The 20,414-nt window shown below is 41.5% G+C and overlaps 1 protein-coding gene across 2 annotated transcripts in view; it reads left to right on the forward strand.

The window, feature by feature from the left end:
• Positions 1 to 20,414, forward strand: part of AATK (apoptosis associated tyrosine kinase) — a 2,480,061-nt gene that overhangs the window by 2,295,631 nt on the left and 164,016 nt on the right. For both annotated transcript variants that reach the window (XM_044085080.1, XM_044085081.1), the window contains one exon: positions 16,786 to 20,395. In XM_044085080.1, coding sequence (XP_043941015.1) covers positions 16,786 to 20,395 — 3,610 coding nt within the window. The remainder of the gene's footprint in view (positions 1 to 16,785; positions 20,396 to 20,414) is intronic.

The following is a 20,414-nucleotide window of genomic DNA, read 5'->3' on the forward strand; positions in this document are numbered from 1 at the left end:
TCAGCACTCTGCCTAAGCTCACATGTAAGTTTCTAGCACTGTGATTTCTTGTAGGAATAGTTAAAGCTAGTAAAGATTAATTAGGTATTTTTCTTTGAAATCAGACCTGTCCTACTGTATTATTTTAAGTTTCTATGTGATCTCTGAACTCTTAGATATCTCTGTGGTGTAGTAGTTTTGTCTTGTGTTTTAATTATTTATTATTAAATATTTTTTAAATCTTCTACCTGTGGCTGGTTTATGTAAAGATAACTTATGCTTTAGAGTACATTATATATTTATAGAGTTTACTGTCAAAGCCCTTCCGATAAGCCTAGACTGAATAGTCACATTACCATTGGATAATAATATTGCACAGTAATAATTGGACACCCTTTTAAGGGCCTTTTAGTAGCTGATATTATTCGCTGGGTGATGGCAGGGATTACTAGTGTATGGTCTGGGTAAAAGGGCACAGCTGGAGAATCTGTGTCAGCCTTCCCCAGGAGTGTCTGTGAAGTTGTATAAATACTTATCTCAAAGTGTATGTGTGGTGTGTCAGCTACTTGGCAGGGACACAAAGCACAGGTTGGACAGAGAGGGTACTGGAGGTTTTAGCTTGCCCAGCTAGGCTGAGACCTGGACCCTGTAGCTGTGCCAGTGGGGAGTCTTATTGGGGACCTGGTGAGCAAGGGAGCAACCAGCCCCAGACTGACTGTGATCTCTGTGTGCACTTAAGGGAAATTGTTCTTTACTGTGTGTATTAGTTATCCTTTCCTCTCTTCTATGAGACAACCTCCTTGGTGTTGGTGGTGAGGATTGAGGCTCCTTGATTGCTGGGCCAGGGCATGGTCATCACACAGACATCCTCCAGAAGGGTCTCACTGAGACAGATACCTGGTGTCAAAATCATGACCTCAAGCTAAATGCCAAAAAGTGCATAGTCATCCCCTTTGGAAAAACAAAGTACCCATGAACTACCACATATGTGATAGTCCCCTAAATACAGAAAATGTAATAAGGGATCTGGGGACCCAAGTAGATAGTAATCTCTCCTTTGATAATCATATTGCCAAGGTGGTTAGAAAATCCTTCTATGTGGCCCACCTAATCACAAATGGGTTCGCATCTAGAACAAAAGAGGTTATTGTGCCCCTCTACTCATCACTCATCAGACCCATCATAGAGTACAACGTCCCATTTGGGATGTACCTTACAAGACACCTGCAAAAGCTGAAAAGACCACAGAAGTACCTCACCAAGAGGATTACTGGCCTCAAACAGATGTTCTATGCAGCCCGACTGAAGAAACTCCAGCTGTACTCGGTTGCATACCGCTTACTCAGAGGTGATCTCTGCCTGACTTACAAGGCCATGTCCAACCCTGAATTGATTCACATGCTCCACCTAAAAAAAAAAACAAATCTCAGAAAGCCACACGCTCTAGGGATCTAAACCTCACCACAATAATAAAGAGGACATGCTGGAGGGATAGATTCCTGTCCCAGAGACTCCCCATGCTTTGGAACAGGATTCCAATCTACATTAGGCAGAGCTCCTCACTAACTTTCTTCAAGAGAAACCTTGATGAGTGGATGGGAAACAAAATTTACCCCAGGGATCACTGCAGTGACTCTATTGGACAGAGGCGCAGGGAACTAATGACTCTGCTGGACTGAGGCACAGGGAACTAATCTAAGGGGGTAGCAAAAGTCAACACATTCTGGCTAGGCTTATAGATGCCCTTGGGCAGATAGCCTAGTACTTACCTATGAACCTATTACTGACAGCAGGTTGTGTTGGGCAGGAATTCTATTTAAAGATGTTATGAAATAAAGCATGATCACAGAAACATGTTTTTACCATTGTCAGGAGAAAATGAAATAAAAATATTTTCATTAAATAATTTACTGTATGTTAAATCTTTAATTCCTGCCATTCTTTTTATTATTTTTTTTTAATTTCCAGTGCTTTATGGTTTTCACCAAAGTTTTTATCTGTATCACTGTCAGAGTCGGTCTTCAAGACTGGTGACATAGTCTTATTGCCATGGCCTAAAATTACCCACTATATATACGTATATGTGCATGTATATTTATCAATCTATCTGTACAAGTACAAGGCACAGGATATCATGGGTAACTCCTGGTTAAGTAACTTCCTTACACTAATAAAGTGTAGAAGAATGATTAAGTCAAACCAAGGGTTACTGGATAAGATTTGTTAGATGATCATGACTTTAACACTCTTTGTAGTGCATTGTCGGGTGCATTTTCCAGCAGCTCGAAAGTACTTAACAGAAATATGTGCTTAAAAAAATTAATCAGTTTGCTTGTTCTTCACACACCTCTCAACCGTACCAAATTCCTTGGTATTTAATGGTTTTGAGGACAAAATAATAGGGTGCCACGAATTCCTGAGTGGCCCCCTTAATTCCTGTTTTTTTTTTTTTTTTGTGTGTTAATACAATTTTAAATTTATGGCTGACATCACCACGCATCACCAGTGTACAGGGGCATATGTGATGACATCAGCTTCATTGGACTCAGTCAGATTGGAGTGAATATAACAGCGATAACAGCTGTGAAAATTAAGTTTCATTCTATCCAGCACCCACCCAAATGCCCTGGTCTCCCAGGTAAGAAAAGAAAACCCTCTGCTCTGCTTTCTATTTCAAAACACTCATTGGTAGCAGCTGCAGCAGCTGTTTTATTTAAGCAGATGGCCACCACTCCAGTGTATCGTTAGCTGTTAGCTTTAAGCTTTCTAATTCAAATCTATTATGCTCGGCCTCGGTGTTATTTTATTTAAGCAGAGTGGTTCATGGTTTGTTGGTGTATTAAGCAGTGGCAACAGCTAATTAATTTATGCAGAGTTGGTGTGTGTGTGTGTGTGTGTGTGTGTGTGTGTGTGTGTGTGTGTGTGTGTGTGGTTCGTTCGTTGATTATTTTTTTAAGCCGAGGTTCATGGTTCATTGGTGTATTAAGTTGTGGCAGCAGCTAATTTATTTAAGTAGAGCTGGTGTGTGTGGTCCGTTTGTTATTTTATTTAAGCAGTGGCTCATGGTTTGTATTCTATTTAAGCAGTCTGTTACACTTGGTGCTATGTTATTTAAGCAGAGTGCTTTAAGCTGCAACAGCTATTTTTATTTAAGCAGATGGCTGCCACTCCATTGTATCTTTAGCTTTCTAATTAAAATCTATTAAGCTCGGCCTCGGTGTTATTTTATTTAATCAAAGTGCTTCATGGTTTGTTGATGTTATTTTATTTAAGCAGACTGGTTTATGGTTCATTGGTGTTATTTTATTTAAGTAGTGTGGTTCATGGTTAGTTGGTGTTATTTTATTTAAGCAGAGTGGTTCATGGTTCTTTGGTGTATTAAGCAGCTGCTAATTTATTTAAGCAGAGTTGGTGTGTGTGGTTTGTTCGTCATTTTATTGGTGTTATGTTATTTAAGCAGAGTGGTTTAAGGTAGGGTGTGTGTGTGTGTGTGTGTGTGTGTGTGTGTGTGTGTGTGTGTGTGTGTGTGTGTGTGTGTGTGTGTGTGTGTGTGAGTGAGTGTGTGTGTGCGCGCGCATGTGTGTAAAATGCCCAAGGTAGGTATAACTGATGGTTGGAGTTACTCAGGCTCAAACCCTAAACCTTAAGTACAAGGAGCAAGAGCCTAAATTCTCTGCCCATATAACCAGCACTTCTGATTCAAGGATGTCAAAAGTTTTATAGAATGTCTGGAATATACTTTTGGTCTGTTCCTCTTAAAATTTGTAGTTTTCTGGCAATTTTTTCTGTAGTAAGAAGCTTTAAGTTTGTTCTCTCCCTGCTCCCCTCCTTGTTTCCCATCTTTCCTGTGGCTAGTTTAATCCAGTTGCTGTATCCAAGACTGTAAGTTTCTGAGTCCCCTCAGGCCTTTCTGTGTTGGAGGGAAGTCTTCTAGCTTATCAGTGGGAGTGGTAAGCACTAGGTAGCCTATGTACCACAAGAGGAGTTGTTTCTGACCCAGAAATTGTAGTTTATTGGCTGTTTGGCCTGTTTTTCCATCCCTTCAACCTTCTGGCTTAAAAGCCTGCATTTGTGTGGGTTTGCACTTATTTAAGATCCCCGGATCCAGAATTGGTGTCCTGCTGACTGTAAGAGCACAAGAAGGAGAAAGAGGTACTCATGTGCCTCCATTTTGATTTTTGCTTATTTACTGCATTCTGCAATTATTTTTAGTCATTTTAAACTTAATTACATTTATTTGAACTGTATTCATTTTAATATTGCTACACACTCAAGTGTGCTAGCTTGCATTGCACTTGAACTGTATTTACTGCATTTTTAGCTTATTTTTCTGTAGTAAGAAGATTTAAGTTTGTTCTCTCTCTGATCCCCTCCTCGTTTCCTGTCTTTCCTCTGGCTAGTTTAGTCCAGATACAGAGTTGCTATATCCAAGACTGTAGGTTTCTGAGTTCCCCCAGACCTTTCTGTTTTGGAGGGAAGTCTTCTAGGTTATCAGTGGGAGTGATAAGCTCTAGGTAGCCTATTGGTCGTTTGGCCTGTTTTTCCATCAATTTTAGCCTTCTGACTTTAAAACCATTGTGCTTGTTTATAACCGCTTAGCTGAGGCAAACTATTACCAGTGCCAGAAAGTCTGCTCTTTAATTTTTCCCTTAGATCTTGCTAGTTCTTTTTTCTCTCTCTTGCACTTGAAATAGTTTAATCGCTTTGCACTTCAACAGGCTTTTGTAGCAATTATTGTAGCACACTTAGGTGCTATCAGCACTAGTTGTTTTACACAGTAACAACACCAATACTTATTAGTTATGACCACCCCAACTGGCATGATTAAAGGGCAACTTCCTGTGCTTTCTCCTGCTAACTTGGTGCACTTGGGCATTTTGAGGCAGTGTAGCAACTACCTCATGTACACAGACAACCCTCTCCTCTTACCTCCCAACACTCATACATGTGAGAGATGCACTTATATCACCAAATTGGAAGCTATGCACTCTCCAGCCAAGACCAGACTAGCTGGTCAAGAGGAGAAGATCAACACTTGCACCACACTACATGAACATATAGCCCTCCAGAACACCCACCATCACAGCTAAAACATAGAAACACAAACCACACACCCACCTACACAAAGGGTCTCAATTGAAATTTACCCAAACAGCAGAGACCTCCAAGGCAGAAATGTACTCCACCACCACAACATGGCACCAACCACAGAACACATAGCTCACCTCCACAGTGTGCCCCACAACCTAAGCCCTTAAAGCAAAACACTTTGCCCAATATATTAATCATAGGAGACTCAGTAGTGAGATACACAGCTGTCCCACTCACTAGGTTGAACAAGGAGAAGGTGACAGTCAGTTGTTATCAGGTGCCAGGGTCTGGCACATAACACATGCACTCAGGAAACTCCACAACAAGTACAGGTATGACTCAGTCATTGTCCATGTGGGTGTTAATGACCTGAGTGCACCTCCCTGGACTACATGAAAAGAGACATGATGGACCTCTTTGATTATGTGGCCCAGGCAGTTATGACCCTAGCCCTGAGCAGTATCCTACCATCACCCAGAATGATACTGCAGTACAAGCAGAAAATGATTGACTTAAACAATTGGCTACTTTTCTGGTGTCATTCTAAGGGGATCCAGTATCTGTCTGCATGGGATGACATGACTGACAGACCTCAATGCTTTGCCAGAGATGGCCTGCATCTGTCACCCCTGGGATTCTGGGTACTGGCTAAGGTTCTTGCCGCCCCAATACTGCCTTTTTAGGCAAGGTTCAAATGACAAATTCACCACTGTAACAGGAATAGGCAAGCAAAAACTGAGGGCAATGTTACTCAATACTAGAAGTCTAAATCTCAAAATGCACTCACTCAAGGCACTCCTTAAAATGGAGAACATAGATATCTGTACAGTGACTGAGACCTGGTTCAAGGCTCCAGAGAGCACCCCTGCACTACCAGACTGTAACTCATACCACACTTTTCGGCCATGTAACCTGGACCGGAACACCCAAGGCAGAGGTGTGTCCATATTCATTATGGATATCCACACCTCCAGGCTAGTTGCTCAGCATAATGCAGCCGAGGTTATCCAAGTGCAACTAACTCTGGGCAAAACTGCAATCCAAATTGTAGCTTGCTACAGATCCCCACCATACCCCAGGATTCCCACTCATCTTTTCTTGATGTACTGAAAAATATTAGGGTTCAACCAAACACCCTAATAATGGGTGATTTCAACTACCCCACCAATAACTGGGAAAACTACTCGTGTACCAACTCCTTCACTCAACGCTTTCTGGAATTCATAAACTCCAATACCCTGGATCAAATTATCCACACCCCCACCAGGAGCAACAATATCCTAGATCTAGTCATTACCAACATGAGTGACCGGTGTTCCACACCTGAAGTCAATGCCTCATTGGTCCAATCCGACCATAAGCTAATTACCCTAGATATCCACATTCTGCCCCCACCCTCCCATTAAGGAAACCATGGTAAAAAATTTCTCCAAAGCCAACTTCATGCTTCTTAAGACAGAAGTGGTGAACTTCATGACACCCATGCAGATGGACAATACAGTTACGACTACATAATCCTACACAATTGCACTTTATAAGCACTTACACGAGTGCATGGATCATGCTATCCCAAACAGAACCAAGACGTTACGAGATGGGTTTCCAATTGGTTCACGGATAGTACCCACATGGTGAGAGTTGCAGGCTCTAGGTCTGACTCTAAACCAGTTACAAGTGGTGTCCCCCAGGGCTCAGTCCTGGGACCCCTCCTGTTCAGTATATACTTCTCAGAGGTACAGGCAAGCACAGGAGGACTATGGCTGACCAAGTTCGCAGACGACTGTAAATTGGGGGCCATAATTGACTCTCCAGCTTATACAGACTGTGATGATTGTGGAGAGATGGGCAAAGGCTGCCAGCCTAGTCAAATAGAATTTGATATATAATTCTGGCATTTGTAAATAAATGTAAAACACAGGCATGTTTTCTTGAGTGTAAAAGAATATTGTGAAATGTGGAACTGCAAAATATGTGACAACTATACACTCTACTGGCCCAGTGAAGCATGTTGTGACCCTTTCATATTAGAATTCAGCTCCAGTGCGTCTGGATGAAGGTTTCATGCCCATTGTTTTAAGGCTAAAGTTTATGACCAGAATTTAGATGTGGAATGTGCTTTATTGCTCTAGTTTCTGTTAGAATATACATGTGAAATGACTTTTTGTAAGTTTCTGTGCAGGTGTTAGATTGCTAAATAATGCAATTTGTGGCCAGAGAACTCAGACCAGGTCGTAAGATGATGCAGTATGAATACTGGGAAAACCTAAGTGTCAAAAATGATGTAATGTGGGAGGGCCTTAGAAATATGTTTGTTAGTAATGTTTAAATACTATTTCTCACAAGAGACTAGAGAGCATTTTGATCTTGGATATCTAACTCAGCACTCTGCCTAAGCTCACATGTAAGTTTCTAGCACTGTGATTTCTTGTAGGAATAGTTAAAGCTAGTAAAGATTAATTAGGTATTTTTCTTTGAAATCAGACCTGTCCTACTGTATTATTTTAAGTTTCTATGTGATCTCTGAACTCTTAGATATCTCTGTGGTGTAGTAGTTTTGTCTTATGTTTTAATTATTTATTATTAAATATTTTTTAAAACCTTCTACCTGTGGCTGGTTTATGTAAAGATAACGTATGCTTTAGAGTACATTATATATTTATAGAGTTTACTCTCAAAGCCCTTCCAATAAGCCTAGACTGAATGGTCACATTACCATTGGATAATAATATTGCACAGTAGTAATTGGACACCCTTTTAAGGGCCTTTTAGTAGCTGATATTATTCGCTGGGTGATGGCAGGGATTACTAGTGTATGGTCTGGGTAAAGGGGCACAGCTGGAGAATCTGTGTCAGCCTTCCCCAGGAGTGTCTGTGAAGTTGTATAAATACTTATCTCAAAGTGTATGTGTGGTGTGTCAGCTACTTGGCAGGGACACAAAGCACAGGTTGGACAGAGAGGGTACTGGAGGTTTTAGCTTGCCCAGCTAGGCTGAGACCTGGACCCTGTAGCTGTGCCAGTGGGGAGTCTTATTGGGGACCTGGTGAGCAAGGGAGCAACCAACCCCAGACTGACTGTGATCTCTGTGTGCACTTAAGGGAAATTGTTCTTTACTGTGTGTATTAGTTATCCTTTCCTCTCTTCTATGAGACAACCTCCCTGGTGTTAGTGGTGAGGATTGAGGCTCCCTGATTGCTGGGCCAGGGCACGGTCATCACACAGACATCCTCCAGAAGGGTCTCACTGAGACAGATACCTGGTGTCAAAATCATGGCCTCAAGCTAAATGCCAAAAAGTGCATAGTCATCCCCTTTGGAAAAACAAAGTACCCATGAACTAGCCATACCCAATAGAACCAAGACGCTCTCCTCCAAAAAAGGAAGCCAATCTTGTGGTCCCCAGCCATCCATAAACTCTACAACAGAAGGAAGAAACTGTTGCCAAAAAAGATGAAGTCCCAAGACTGGAAAAACTCCCTTATTAGCCTCAACAAAAAGTTGAGATCCCTTATCAAACCCTCTAAAGCCAGCTATGAAGGCAGAATTGTGGCAGACACTAAAAATACCCACAGAGCTGTCTATAGTTATATTAAGAACCTCCATGGCAATACCCAGATTTTCTCTGAGTTATTGCACAATGGTACCTCCCATACTGAGCCAACAGATATTGCCAACATACTGTTGACAGATTCAGTGCTAACTTTACCCCTCTCCCCCCCAAAGGTCCAATCACAATACCAGAAGAATGCCACGTACCCAGCATTTCTGCAGCACAGGTAAAAGCTACATCATCTAAGGCCAAGAATACAGCATCCATGGGACCTGATAATATCCCCTGGTTGTATTCTACATGAACTACAAAATGAACTGGCACCACATCTGTGTGCCATGTTCAGTCACAACCTTACCTCAGGCTTTGTTCCTACTGAATGGTGCACTGCTACAGTCATCACTCTCCATAAATGGGGAGCATCTACAGATCCTGGCAGTTATAGCCCCATTAGCTTGATGAGTCTGATATGTAAAGCTGTGGAGCGCATCATCATGGACTTGCTTATCAAGGATATAGGTAATCTCCAAACACTAGACCTCACACAGTTTGCCTTTGTTAAAGGGAGATCCTGCCTGCTTAACCTGGTTGACTTCTTCGAGTCAGTCACCAAGGCTGTGGACGAGGGTAAGGCAGTGCATACAGCCAACCTTGATCTAGCCAAGGCCTTTGATACCATTCCTCACTCAGGAATTATTGATAACCTCACCAACTAGGCATCAACCCATATATCACTAGGTTTGTTGCAAATTGGCTCACAGACAGGACCCACAGAGTGAAAGTAGCAGATTCCAAGTCAGACTGCCAACCAGTCACAAGTGGAGTACCATGGGGATCAGTCTTGGGTCCTCTTCTGTTTGGCATCTACTTCTCAGAAGTCCAGACCAACAGAGAGGGACTCTGGCTGACCAAGTTCTCAGACAACTGCAAGCTGGGAGCCATTATTAACTCCCCAAGTGATGCAGACATCCTACAGAAAAGCCTCACTGAGACCAATGACTGGTGTCGGAGCCATGGCCTTAAGGTTAATGCCAAAAATGTGTTATCATTCCCTTTGGTAAAAACTCACTTCCCACTTATTACCACATTGATGGGAGCCCACAGAACACTGAAGGTGTTAGAAGAGATCTGGGCACCCAGGTTGACAGCAACCTGTCCTTCGACCACCACACTGCCACTGTGGTCAGAAAGACCTTCTATGTGGCACTTCTCATAACCAAGGGCTTTGCATCCAGGAAGAAAGAGGTCATCATCTGTCTCTACTCATCCTTCATTAGACCAGGCATCGAGTATAATGCCCCATTTGGCATGTACCTCACCAGACACCTGCAACAGCTGGAGAGACCATAGAAGTACCTCACAAAGAGGATCCTAGGCCTTAAACACATGTCCTACATGGACAGACTCAAGAAACTTCTGCTATTCTCTGTCTCTTATCGTCTACTTAGAGGTGATCTCTGTTTGACTTACAAAGCCGTGTCTGATCCAGCCCTGATAGAAATGCTACACCTAAGGAAATCCCAATCCCCCCACGCCACACACCCCAGAGATCACAACCTCATTACCACAATTAACAGAACATGCTGGAGGGAAAGGTTCATCTCCCAAAGACTGCCCATACTCTGGAATAAGCTTCCTGTTCATGTCAAGCAGAGCACCTCGCTGGCCATCTTTAAGAGAAATCTTGATGAGTGGATGGGTAACAGAAAGTTCACCCCAGGGATCACTCCAGTGGCTGTACTGGATAGATGCACTGGAAGCTAGCATTGGACGGCACGATGCCAGGGAACTTTTATGGGCTAGGCTTGTAAAGACTCCAGGGCCATTAGCCTAGTACACACCTGTGAACCTATGAACTGAATTCACTAAATAATGAAAGCCATTTAAGTGTCAGTCTTCCTATCTTCCAGGAAAAGCATGATAACACAAAACATTTTATTCTAGCAACTTTTCTAAGATTACACCAAGTACGCTGCTCCTACCAACCCACCTATAGAACATTAAGAAAAAACAAGAATTTTATTCTCACCAAGTTTCAAAATGAACTTAAGGCATGCAACTGGTCAGTACTAAAAAGTCTCCCCCCTAGATGAAGCAGTAGCATGCTTTAACACCAGATTCCTTGCTATTCTTAACTCCCATGCTCCCAGCTGCTCTATTAGAACCAAAGTTAATATTGTACCATGGCTTTCTAAAGATACCAAAACCAAAATTTCACTCAGAAACAAAGCATGGGCCACCTACCGAAAAACAAAAGCCCCACTTGATCAACTAAGATTCAGACAGCTAAGGAAGGACACCAAAAAATCCATAGCCTTAGACAAAAAGAACCACTACTACCATCTAATGCAAAAACACCAAAACAAACCTCAAAAGTTCTGGGCAGGAATAAACAAAGTACTCCACCCAGGCCAAACTGCCACTCCATCCCCCTCAGCTTCCCAACAAAAATCCCGAGTAGACATTGCTAATAACTTCAACAGCTTCTTCACAGAGACTATCCAGTCTCTAGCCAGCCAACTCTCTCTCAATGGCTCTAATTCTAATGTAGCCACACCCAGTACCTAAACATACTTTACCTTCTAACCTGTTCCTACTCAACTTATTTATGCCCTACTTAAGAAACTAAGACCCACCATACTGGCTGCCAACCTCCTCCCAGCAGACTATCTGCAAAAGGCTGCTGACACCATAGCATACCCCATCTCAATCTGGATCAACAGAGCTATATCTGAAGCTACTGTACCCACTATACGGTAAATCTCCTATGTCATACCTCTCCATAAAGGAGGCAGTTCCACTGAACTGTCAAACTTTAGACCCATAGCTATTCTGTCACCTCTAGCTAAAATTATGGAGAAGTGTGTACACATACAGCTCATGCACTACCTCACACAGAACAAGCTGTTGTCCAACTTTCAGCATGGCTTTACTCCACACCACAGTCCTACTTCTGCCCTCCTCTCTTTCTCTAATGTCATTAGCCATAACCGCAATAATAACAAACTATCCTCAGCACTCTTTCTAGATCTATCCAAGGCGTTTGACATGGTTGACCACAAAATACTTTTAAATACCTTGAGGGCCTTCTCCTTAAACAACCATGCACTCCAATGGTTTCAGTTCTACCTGCAGGGCAGGCAACAGGCAGTCCTATGGCAGGACAAGCTATCATCTCGCCTACCCATCACATTAGGAGTCCCCCAGGGCTTGATACTAGGACCCCTTCTTTTCTCCATCTTTATCAATGACCTTCATTCAGTCTTCCCAGATGCTACCTGCTTTCAATATGCGGATGACTCCACCTTGATTTGTTCTGGCACCTCACCAGCTACTGTATTCACATTAACCCAAAATACCTTCAGTACAGTGGAAAAATGGCTCTTCAATCAACATCTAATCCTAAACCTCAACAAAACTAAGTTGCTTCTCTTCTCCCCCACATGCAGGACCCCCTGCCATCCTTCAACATAACTGCTAACAATGGCACTATCATCTCCTCAGAAGCCCAAACTAAACTACTGGGTGTCATAGTTGATAATCTGAAGTTTGATGTGCATATTAATCAAACTATCAAAACCATTAATAAAAAACTTGGCTCTCTTTACAGAATCAAATATTTCCTTACCCCACTTGCTAGAACTGCAATTGCCCGTTCCCATCTGCTGTCAACTCTTCTCTACGTCTCACCTCTATTCTCCAACTTAAACAAAACAGATCTTAATAAACTATCATCCTGCTATAACCACATTGCCAGATTTGCTACTGGCACAACCTACCAGACACACCACTGTCACAACCTAAATTGCCTAGGATGGCTTGAACTGCCAAGCCTACTGCAGTTGAACCAGTTAATAGTGACACATAAAGTCCTTTACCAACCAGCAAATACACCTGCACTAAAACATATTATCAGCCCCTACACCAGCACCCGGCCACTGCGACCATTCACTAGACTCCTAGTTCAGATATACAAATCCAACTACTCACCTGGGGACTCTCTGTTTGCCAACTCTGTTGGAAAAATATGGAACAGACTCCCAGCTGACTTGACCCTAGAACCCTCACTAACTCAGTTCAAAAACAAACTCAAGAAATACTTCAAAACTCATTGGTTATGTCCTTGCACTAAATCCGACTAGTGACCTCTCTATTTCTTAGGTGCCTTACCTTCAACTACTTCTAACTTTTTTCTACCACTTCATTTCAGGAAGGGTCAATTGTATAACTGCTGCTCAATGTGTCCTAAACCTGAATATAATGTTATGTATGTTTAACTTTGAAAATAATGTTATGTTTTGTAAAGTGTTTTATAATAAGTTAGTACTATATGTGCTAAATGCTGGTATTGCTTATGACTGTAATCTGCTTGAAACTAGCATTTACTAAATGTTCAGTGTGAATTATTATCTTGGAGCTTTTCTCCCCAGGCATCTGCTGAAAATGGACATGTATCCAGTTGGACTATCCCAGTCAACAAATATAAAATAAAAAAATAATAATAAATAATAAAATATACATGCAATGTTTAAAATGTGTCCCTGGTTTTTGGCCTTTGTCTCCCTCCAATAAATTTTGGATTTTTCCCGATTTCTTGTGCTGCATATTTCTTCAGGGGCAGAGAAGTTTAATAAGAATACTTGCTTTTGATGCAGAAGGCTGTGGGTTTTACTCCCACAGTATGTAGATGGATTGTTGATGCTGTACTGTGTTGGTCTTTTAAAGGCTGTGGATGCTGTGGATGCTGCAGACCTGAGAATGTCCTCTTTGATGGAGATACCTAGTAACTGTGAACCTGTTATCAGTTTGCCATCCATTCTCTATTGCAATATTCCTAGCTTATCATTTTTTTAATGTAACATAGGCAATTTATTCCTCAAGGGCAAAAGGCACTTTGTTTGTAGATGAAATATAAAGTTGTCTTCTAGCAGCAACCTCTTCATTAATTACAGATCTCTTTAATGTGGAATTATTTAGATGACTTTTACTTGTGCAGAGATTGTGCATATTTACTGATACTAGTGGGTTGTAGAAGTTTGAGTAGACTTTTATGATGGAAATGTCCTGAACTGGGCAGTTTTGTCATAATTGGGTCAAGCATTTTGCTTCATTGCTTACTGGAAAAATGTTCAAAACAATAAATTTAAAATGTGCTCTAACAAGTGTGCTGTATTATACAAGGAATATAATTTAATACAATCAGGAAGGTGTATCAAAGAACACAAGTATGTTTCATGTGCAAGGGGCCTATGATTTGATAAGAGCCCAAAGGTAATCTCTATCAGCCACTGGCCAGATGCATTTTCTTTGAATGTGAGTTTCAGTTCTGTTTCAATGAATGTGAGTTTCAAGGACAGAGAAGCTTTAATGCTAAGTCTGCTTTCAATGTGAGACTGTATTGCTTTGTTTAGCAGATGTTTATTAGTGTTTGTGCTATAAAATGTAAAATAAAAGTTTTAAATGAAATCCAAGTAATCATTGTAGAAGTAAAGCAGTATGCACATTACAGTGTTTATGGTAAATGGGACAAAATTGCCAAGTAATGGGAAATTGGAATGGCTGCAGGGGGGAGGGCTGTGTATGGGGGAAGGGTGGCAAACTCAAAGACCGCCCCGGATGGCACAAATTCTAGCTACACCACTAATCAGTAGGCTATGGAGAATGACTTTTGGGGGTCCTAGCAAAGTATAATATTCATTTGCTAAGATTAGAATATTACCTATCATTAAATGCCCTACTTTTACCAAAAAAGCCCATATACTGCAAGTCACCAAAACAAAATCCTAAGGTTCATCATCTTCTCCCTTCCCAGTGAAAATCATTGCTATACATTTAAAAAAAATGGCTACCATTTACTACAGGGTCTGGGCCCTCTGGGGCCATATTTTGGTTGTCTGCTCTTGAGTTTGCGTCTGAAGGTTGGTATCCTACAATTCCACTGGAGTGGGTGGAGCTACATAATTATGTATGCAAATGTTATGTTAATCAGCATACCAATTTGTACCTATTTTTCATGGGCCTTTTGTCCAGATTGTTAATGTTTCCAGGTTGAGAGGTATGGTTCTTGAGTTTGCTAGAAAATTCCACCATTATCATATTCTGTGCTGTTACCAATCGGTAGCTGATGCTTTACCTCATTAAGCAGATTAAACCCTTGAATACAGCTCTTCTCTGAAATCACCTGTCTTCTGGTGGCCTGTTACAGACGGACCCACCTCTGTCACTTTGTGGACATTTAACTCTGTGTTACTTGTTCATCAGTACTAATATAGGTGTAGGCTGTACATTTAATCTGTTCAGAAAGATAAATCCTGACATGAACAACTTGATAAGGAACATTTCTCCAAATGAATAACTGCTCCACTGCTCTGTCTATATCTGCTGTTTCATGTGTTGCCGTGACCCCTTGAGAAATATCCTGTTCCCTCCTAGTACTACACTCTATGCCTGTCCTACATTGATCTAATAGTAATCATTCCTTGTTGGTGCCATAAATAGTAAGGCAGCTATCATTGTTCCCATAAGTGAGTCTCCTGTGTAATTATTAAAATGTAGGCAGCATAGTGGTTCAGTGATTTCTATTTAACAGCTCTATGGTCTAGGGTTTAATCCCATTACTCTGTGGTGTTTTCTGTAGTTGGCACAATCCCCCATGTCTGTGTGGGTTTTCTCCTAATATTGCCTTCAGTACCCTTCACTGTGTTGGCTTCAGACAATTCTGAGAGACCAGGGAATAACATCAGCCTCTTTGCTGATGATATAGACAAGTTACACTACTGAGGGGATGGAAGAAAGAGTCTGAGGAAGAATATGGAAAGGCTGAACTAGTGGACAGAAAGGTCATAGCTGTGCTTAAGTGTAGCCAGAGTCCTGTACCTGTGTCATAACAACACTAGGATAAAGTATCTGCCTGGGATATTATGATATGGGGGTGTTGTTCACCCCTAGAGTGTACCACCAAGAGCAGAATGAAAAGACAACAGCAATGTCAAACAGAATGGTGAGGTGTATAGTCAGGGGTGGTGGGATAGACTCCAGAAGCAGAGAAGTAATACTACCATTCTACCTGATCCTGGTCATTCTACACCAGTGTGCAGTGCTGGACCCCTGTGTACATTGGAAGGGATCAGGCAGCTAGAAGAAATCCAGAAAAAAGTGTCAGAAACTGCATGTGATAGAGGGGAGAGGACCTGAACCTGTTCTCACTGGAGCTCAAATGACCAGAAGAGGCATGGGGAGCATGATGTGAATGCACAAGGTCATATCAGGGGGATGTGAAGGGGTCAGACTGAACAGGGCACAGAGGGGTAAGGAGAAGGCACAGGAAGCAGAAGAGAGGGGTTCTGTACCCCCTGGCTCTCCAAAAGTGCTTCTTCATGCAGAAAGTTGTGGACTAATGGAATGGACTCCCAGAATCTGTATTGTGGATGAATGCCACGGAAGCATTCAAAGCAGCATGGGAAAGATGGCGAAAGTTAGGAGTTCAGGGAATTTAGATTGTTAAATGCAATCAAAGGTCAGACTTACATAGGCATATTGTTTAGTTTTGCTATCATGGTAATATAATGTACTTCCATTTCTTTCTCCTTTCCAGAAAACATGCCAACTCATGGCTTATTTTTAAAAAAAATGTTGTTGTATATTCCATTTACTCTTCCCCTTTTTGACTCAGGTCAGGAGAAAGAGCATACAAGAAGGCCAGTTCACTTTTCCAGTTAAATAAAAAAAAAAAGTAAAATAGCTTTTTGCATCACTCAGGATATAACTGATGTGGTCAATAACATTGACTTCTGTGTTAATTGCCATTGTCTGTGCTAAGTTATAACTTAAACGCTGTACACATATCATTCCGTCAGATCACTATTAAAGATCCATTAGTAATTGTGTAGCATATCTAAGTTGGCAGCAATGGCAAAAATGTCTGCCAAGTAACAATATACTCATTGAGGCTATGAACTTAAATCACTTTGGGTATCAAAAATGAGTGCATCATGCAAAAGACAGTTGTAATTTGGGGTGACAAAATATTGAAGCCAGTGTTTTTATGGGTGATGTTCTAGGGTCTCGAATTGGGAGTTCATGAGGAAGGGCATGTCTGTCTTTGCTGTCGTTTTCATTCACCGTCCTTCTGTCTGTATAATTGGTAATTATTCCTTTTACTGTTGTAGGTATGAGGTTATGCAGTTTTGCTGGCTGCAGCCTGAACAGAGACCCACAGCTGATGAAGTCCACCTGCTCCTCACCTACCTGTGCGTTAAGGGAACCACTGAAGCAGAGGAAGAGTTTGAGAAGCGCTGGAACTCTATGAAACCTAATAGTAACCCTGGTGCAGCCCACACTTCTGAGGTTTCTTCCTACCCACTCCTCGAGCAGTTTTCATGTGACAGTTTCCATTCTGATGGAGATGACATATTAACAGTCACAGAAACAAGCCAGGGTCTCAACTTTGAGTACAAATGGGATCACAGTAAATCAGAGCATTTTGCAGCATCCTCAGGGGCTTTGAGCCAAGGTAGTGATCAGTATCGAGACATATACTTTTCATCTAGCTCTACAGGGAAGTTAAGTCTTGGTGTTTCCCCATCCTATTATGACTGCAAACAGGATTCGCAGAGTCTACAAACCCCAGGAGTTGTGCCCGTTTATTGTGGTCCTAGTCCATCAGTAAACAGTGAGTATTATATCCGTATTGAGGAACCCAGTGAGGGAAATGCTGATCTGGATTTTACCATGTGCTCCTACAGCCCAGAGTATGACAGGAGCTCTCCAAATGAATCATCCTGTTGGCATGAGGATGCGAAAAAAGCCAACATGTATGATTCTGATAACAGCCCAACTATATCATTAACCATGGAACCTCTTCTAGGTGACTTTCCCTCCTCCAATATAGATGCTTGGAAAACTAGTCAATACACTGATTTCAAATGCAAAACTGAAGATCAAGACTGTTACCAACAGTCCCCTGTGGATGGTGCTAGCCAACATTTATTAGATGAATTATCTGAGGAGAGTGAAGAATGGATCATATCAGGTCTCAAAAAAATGACCTCTTTTGAGGAGTCACTTGGAGTTTCTCCATCAGTAATATCTGCACACAGAAATCATGATGAAGAACTTGAAAACACTAAGGATGATCTTGATCTTGAACACAATATACTGACTGCGCACTCTGTAGAACAAAAGCTGCTAAAAACTACCACCGAGGGCCTAAAAAATAAACAGAGGAATGAAAGTGAAGAACTCTGCCATTCTGTGACTGTAGATATTGGTGCCGAGGATGCATCTGAGAATTCTCTGCAAAGAAAGGGAGACACTGAATCTCACCTTTCTTGTGTAGAGACAGGAATGCAGGTGCAAAGCAAATATTGGACCTCTAATAGCTCGTCAAACAATAACATCATTAGCTGTGCCACATGGTCAAGTGACCCGTCAAGTAGTAATATGTGGTGCTATAAAAATACAAAGATAGGGAGTTTCAGTGGATATTGTCCAGAGTCTCTGGAGTCAGCACCTTGGCCACATACGGAGATAGGTAGCTTAGCCACAGTTCTGGAGAAGAATTCTATAGTAAATGATCTTACATTATCAAAGTACCAGGCTTCTGATGATAAAAATGTGCAGCTCTATCAGAATGACAGTAGCTTTTTCTTCAATAAAGAACATTATTTATATCCAGATGCAGAGGGTTTAGGTTCATCTAATCTGAGATACAGTGTTGAGAAGGATAGCATAGTGCATACAGAGGCCGTCAACAGATTCCATATCTCTAAGAGCTTAGAGTTTGTGGAGCCTCTTACTGGAGCTGTGGTCCAGAATACACAGTATGTGAAACCCAAACAGGCCTGGACTACAACAGAGAAGGAAGAATCTGAACACAATACCCCAGCAGTATGTAATAAAGACGATATTCAGTTAGAAATGCAGATGGAAGGGGCATGTAATGCTACCCATGTTTCAGATTCTACTAGGGTTAATAATCTCAGTCACTTTGATCCTGAAAAAGGTACTAATCTATATAGTGAGACAATAGGGGTTACAGAAAGTGGGCAAAAATGGGAATCATCTGACTCTGTGACGGATGATTTTTCCTATGACCACAGGTACATCGATCCAGGCAAGTCTTCTGAAGTTGATACTACCAGTCCTTGTGAGCTTTCTGCACAAGGAGACGTTAGTGTTATAGCTGAATTTGATGGGAAATCAGATAAGACCCTCTCCAGTGTAAGCCTAATAGAAACTGATGATTGTAGTGATGAAGATATTACTGACATCACATCTGGAGTTTTTGTTGACTTCCCCAGTGATTACAATGAAAGGAGTGACGTAACCCCATCTTTCAAGTCATTGCAAAAACAAGTAGGAACACCTGATTCTCTGGACTCCCTTGATATTCCATCTACAGCAAGTTCTTGTGATGTTTTCATCCCTGCAGGATATAATTCTTCCAGTCAACCGAAAGCACTGGATAGTGGGTATGATACCGAAAACTATGAATCACCAGAATTTGTCTTAAAAGAACCACATGATGCACGAGAGTCTGATAAAATGAATGACATAAGTGCACCTAGCAGCCTTTTGGTGGCTGAAGAAAGCGTCCTTGGCAGTACAGTGCAGATAAGTTCACCTCAAAGTACGGAACATCATGACCTGAGCCAAAAGAATCCTTACAGAGACTCTGCCTATTTTTCAGACTATGATGCAGAAACTGATCGTTTTTCGAAAGATGATCTGGAAAATGACCTTTTACTATTTCAAGCAGCTTGTGGAATAAAGCCACCTGAGATGCCTGATCTGCAACAAACCTGTATGCTTCCAGAAAAGTCTAGTGTCATTGCAGAAGGACCACCCACAGAATGTGAGCCCTCACTGGTATTTTCTACTGCATTAGTTAATACAGAAAGCAAGCAAGGTCTGCTTGATGAAACCAGTGATCAGCAGGTTTCTACACTGGATGTTCAAGTCTCACTCATACAGGGAGTACATGTAGCAACAGAGGAGATCACTCCAACTCCTTTATTAGCTGAAAAGTTATTGAATAAAAGTGTGGAACTGGAAAGTATTGCCATTTCTTTAAAGAGCTCTCAGGATTTAGTGGAAGACCAGTGTGTGGAATATTCATCAATGTCTAGTTTTCCTGAACCCATGGACAGTATAAATCAGACTAAGCTGTGTTTGTCTGTTGTACAAGAATCTAAAATGGAAGATGTGGACAGTACCTCACAGACCCTGTTAGATCGTACAAGACTACCTGACAGCAAAACTGATGAGGTAGTCTTGTTTCAACTTACTGAATGTGTTGAAAGCAGGGAATGTGTTGAAAGCAAAGACCAGGGAGTGGCTCTATCTGAGAATTCTCAGAATGATATCCAGCAGTTATCTACAGGAAATGATGAAAGTTCTGGAAATGTCCACATCTTTAAACCTCAGGCTGTACAACTGTCATTACCTCTGCAATTAAAAAACTTAAAAAAGGAAGGCAGGTACCCAGTTACAGATGGAGGTGGGGGGGATGATGCAGATGAGGAAGATGAGGATTCTGATGACAGTGATGATTCTGATGAAGAACTTTGCTGCTACAATATTCAGGAGCAGAGTGAGGAGAGCGAGGAAGAGGTTCCTGCTATGCCTATTGTAATTATAGAAACTCCAAATAATAAGAACCTTCGAAGCCTTTTAAAAATGCCCAGCCTTATGTCACAGTCCTTCAGTGAAGAATTGGACAGGAAAAAGAAAGCTGTGTCCTTCTTTGATGATGTTACAGTTTATCTATTTGATCAGGTATGTCTAATTTTTGTTT

This window comes from Protopterus annectens, chromosome 10.part0 (assembly GCF_019279795.1).
Source record: "Protopterus annectens isolate FY-2018-M chromosome 10.part0, PAN1.0, whole genome shotgun sequence".
In the NCBI taxonomy this organism is placed as follows: Eukaryota; Metazoa; Chordata; order Ceratodontiformes; family Protopteridae; genus Protopterus; species Protopterus annectens.